This window comes from Hippocampus comes, unplaced genomic scaffold (genome assembly GCF_001891065.2).
Source record: "Hippocampus comes isolate QL1 unplaced genomic scaffold, H_comes_QL1_v1.1 scaffold10, whole genome shotgun sequence".
Classification (NCBI taxonomy): Eukaryota; Metazoa; Chordata; class Actinopteri; order Syngnathiformes; family Syngnathidae; genus Hippocampus; species Hippocampus comes.
Window position 1 is genome coordinate 1,263,532 of NW_017805001.1, and position 3,810 is coordinate 1,267,341.

The 3,810-nt window shown below is 47.4% G+C and overlaps 1 protein-coding gene across 1 annotated transcript in view; it reads left to right on the plus strand.

Moving 5' to 3' along the window:
• LOC109531886 (uncharacterized) overlaps positions 1-3,490 on the plus strand; it is a 4,785-nt gene extending 1,295 nt beyond the window's left edge. Inside the window, exons 3-4 of the mRNA XM_019896420.1 lie at positions 2,736-2,783; positions 2,883-3,490. Of these exons, the coding sequence (XP_019751979.1) occupies positions 2,736-2,783; positions 2,883-3,250 (416 nt within the window). The 3' untranslated portion in view covers positions 3,251-3,490. The remainder of the gene's footprint in view (positions 1-2,735; positions 2,784-2,882) is intronic.
• Positions 3,491-3,810: the final 320 nt, after the last annotated feature.

Genomic DNA, 3,810 nt, shown 5'->3' on the forward strand with positions numbered 1-3,810 from the left:
CGTGCTGGATACCCGCTCACCACTTGCATTTTAACGCCCTACCCGGGACGAGGCGGGACGAGGGAGGAGCGCTTCAACGCCACGCTAGAGCCACATTTTCACATCCTGGACCGGGCCGTCGCGGGCCTGACAGGGCGATTCCAGAGACTCCGACGACTGGATGTCGGGAATTACAGCCGAGCAAGAGCGGTGGTGTTGAGCACCTGCATCCTTCACAACATGCTAATGGACGTCGGACACGTGCCACATGGGGAAGTCAAAGAGGCGGGAGATTGTAGTCAAGATGGAGAAGGCCAAGAGGATGAAGCAGGTGTACACCTGCGGGACTTTATCACGGAAATTTTGCATTCTGGGAATTTGTGAGAGCTGCTGTGAGAATTTTTTTGATTTTTCATCATGTTTGCCGGCATACTATCTTATGCTTGTACCTTTTGAGACAGAGTAGGGATCTAACCAAAGATTGTTTTAGTAATCGATTAATCTTTCAATCCAGAATGTTCAATTAACCTACCATGCATGTGGGAGGAAACCGTAGTACCCCGAGAAAACCCTCGCAGGAACGGGGGACAACATGCAAACTCCTTGACTCACATCAAATAGTTCCAAAATGCTGTAAAGAAATAACAGCTTTTCTTTTCTCATATCAATATCATAGATTATGGCATTATTTGTGCCATTTGGTTACCTTTCGTCTATCGGAGCAGTAACGCGGTTTAAATATTTTGCTCGCATTACTGGGAAAGATCAAATTTTTGAATGATGCTCAACATGTGCGTCTAAGTTCATGGCAGCTAAAAAGGGTTGACAGGATGCCGTCGTCAGCGGTGTGGGAAGACCTACCGAAATACCGATGCATTTCCTCGTGCAGCTTCAGAACTCAGCTGAACATGTCTGCTGTGTGCTTAGGTCTCGCGACCCTCCTGTACGGTCCCGCTGTGCCTCACCCTGCTGTCCAGCCGCGTTAGCTACCGTACTTTGTCCCGCCTCTACCGCTTGGAGAAAGGCAACATCCACCGCATTTTCTTTTTTTTCTGCAAGTGTGTCAACACGCTGCGAGACGAGTACATACGCTGGCCCCGAGGTAAGGTTTTGTTGTGCAATGTTGTTGAGCCGGAATGGCGAAATGCCACAAACAGACTTTGGAAAATTACATTTGGTAGATTCGATATTTCTCTGCCTTTGGATTTTATACAGAACTCACCGAAGCGGGATATTCTCACACCTTTGTGCAGGTGTACTGTAAATTTGTGTTCCAGCTGTAATGGAAGTTCTGGCATTAGGTAGGGCTGATAAAATAGCAGGACCATATCATCATTGCGATAATATTCCCCCCCCAGCGGTGCATTTATCAGTCGGCCCGCCGGGAAATCGCCAGATTGTCCCGGTTTCCACTATGGGTCTGGTCCTACCCATTCCACTCTGGTTACAATGCAGAAAACTGCCATTTTGATAAAGATGTAGATGTTTCCCCCACAGGTGACGCGGCAGAGGCTGCCCTCTTCCCTCTCTCCGGAGTGCTGGAACATGACGAGCGGGTGGTGGAAGGCCGGCACATCCCTCGGGTGTTGGGAGTGTTGGGGCACACCCGCATTCCCATCCGGATACCTTCAAGGAAAGATAGTGCCGAGCCAGAAGTGAAGAGGACAAAGAAGACGGAAGAGCGTAACGTGTCTTGGCTCCATCTTGAATTGGTGTGCGACCGCATGGGACGCTTGATCCACTGCCGCATCGGGAAGACCAGGGATGCGGACCGAGGTGGCGCGCTTGGATCTCAACTCAAGCGGGAGTCTCACCCGATGCCTCCTGATTCCGTGCTCGTGGCTCGTGCTGGATACCCGCTCACCACTTGCATTTTAACGCCCTACCCGGGACGAGGCGGGACGAGGGAGGAGCCCTTCAACGCCACGCTAGAGCCACATTTTCACATCCTGGACCGGGCTGTCGCGGGCCTGACAGGGCGATTCCGGAGACTCTGACGACTGGATGTCGGGAATTACAGCCGAGCAAGAGCGGTGGTGTTGAGCACCTGCATCCTTCACAACATGCTAATGGACGTCGGACACGTGCCACATGGGGAAGTCAAAGAGGCGGGAGATTGTAGTCAAGATGGAGAAGGCCAAGAGGATGAAGCGGGTGTACACCTGCGGGACTTTATCACGGAAATTTTGCATTCTGGGAATTTGTGAGAGCTGCTGTGAGAATTTTTTTTATTTTTCATCATGTTTGCCGGCATACAATTGTATGCCTGTACCTTTTGAGACAATCTTTGGTTCGATCCCTAACCAAAGATTGTTTTAGTAATCGATTAATCTTTCAATCCAGAATGTTCAATTAACCTACCATGCATGTGGGAGGAAACCGTAGTACCCCGAGAAAACCCTCGCAGGAACGGGGGACAACATGCAAACTCCTTGACTCACATCAAATAGTTCCAAAATGCTGTAAAGAAATAACAGCTTTTCTTTTCTCATATCAATATCATAGATTTTGGCATTATTTGTGCCATTTGGTTACCTTTCGTCTATCGGAGCAGTAACGCGGTTTAAATATTTTGCTCGCATTACTGGGAAAGATCTAATTTTTGAATGATGCTCAACACGTGCGTCTAAGTTCATGGCAGCTAAAAAGAGTTGGCAGGATGCCGTCGTCAGCGGTGTGGGAAGACCTACCGAAATACCGATGCATTTCCTCGTGCAGCTTCAGAACTCAGCTGAACATGTCTGCTGTGTGCTTAGGTCTCGCGACCCTCCTGTGTTTGTTCTGCACGACTCCTGCCAAAACAGGTAAGGCTGATACAGAGGCTGACGTGACAAGCTCCAAAAGGGGAAAACAATGATGACATCTTACAAATATGAAATATCGTAATCTTGTGTCTGCCTCAGTGGAGAACATCGAAGTGATAAGGAGACCCCCCGGCGGATCTGTGTCCATCCAGTGCAGTCATGTTCCACAGGGCGAAATGCACATGACTTTTTTCAAAGGCCTCAAGAAGGATTTTCAAATTCTTCACATGATGTCCCAAAAAACCACCACCGCAAAGGAGTTCAGCGGCAGACTCCGGGTGGAGGGAATCTTCCCCAATGTGGACGTGATCATCTCGAACCTGACCTCAGAAGACACGGGGTTGTACTTTTGTGACTACCAGTGGTATGACGACGCAAGGTCAGAACAAAAGAGGGTAGACGACGATAGTCCGGTGATGCTGGTGGTTGAAGGTGAGCGCACATCACCTCATGACATCATTATGTAAAGGAATAGATCAAATGCATCTCAAAAGTATTGCACAGAGCAATGCTGTTTCGATTTTAAACAATTTGGTGGGGTATCTTAATGTATGTGTTAAAAAATAATCATCAATAAGTAATAATCATGGATTATTTATTTTAAAAACAATGAGAACATAACTCCAACTCAAATGTTGCTAATGCCTGAACTGCTTGGCTTTCTCATGACTGCCTAATTGACCAATAAAAACAAGTGGCTACTTGTTGCTATGCAGAGTTCTCAATTACAACTTCTTCATAGGGAAATGAAGAACTTGGTCGCTTGTTGCGAGGTGGAATCATTGGCTTGAATCCAAAGCGAGCCATCGGGCAATAGAAAATAATGGTCACTTGTTGCTAGGCAGGATTCATCAGGCCTAATCTTTGCACTGTGCTCTCATTATTATTGTCTGGAACAGTCGCATCGGACATTAAAAGTCAATCCCGATGACTACTCTGGTCTGGTGCGCTGTGTTTGGTTTCTACTCTCAAATGCGGCAAAAAAAAAAAAAAACTTTCTTTTTTTTATTCTCTCATCCTCAAGAGT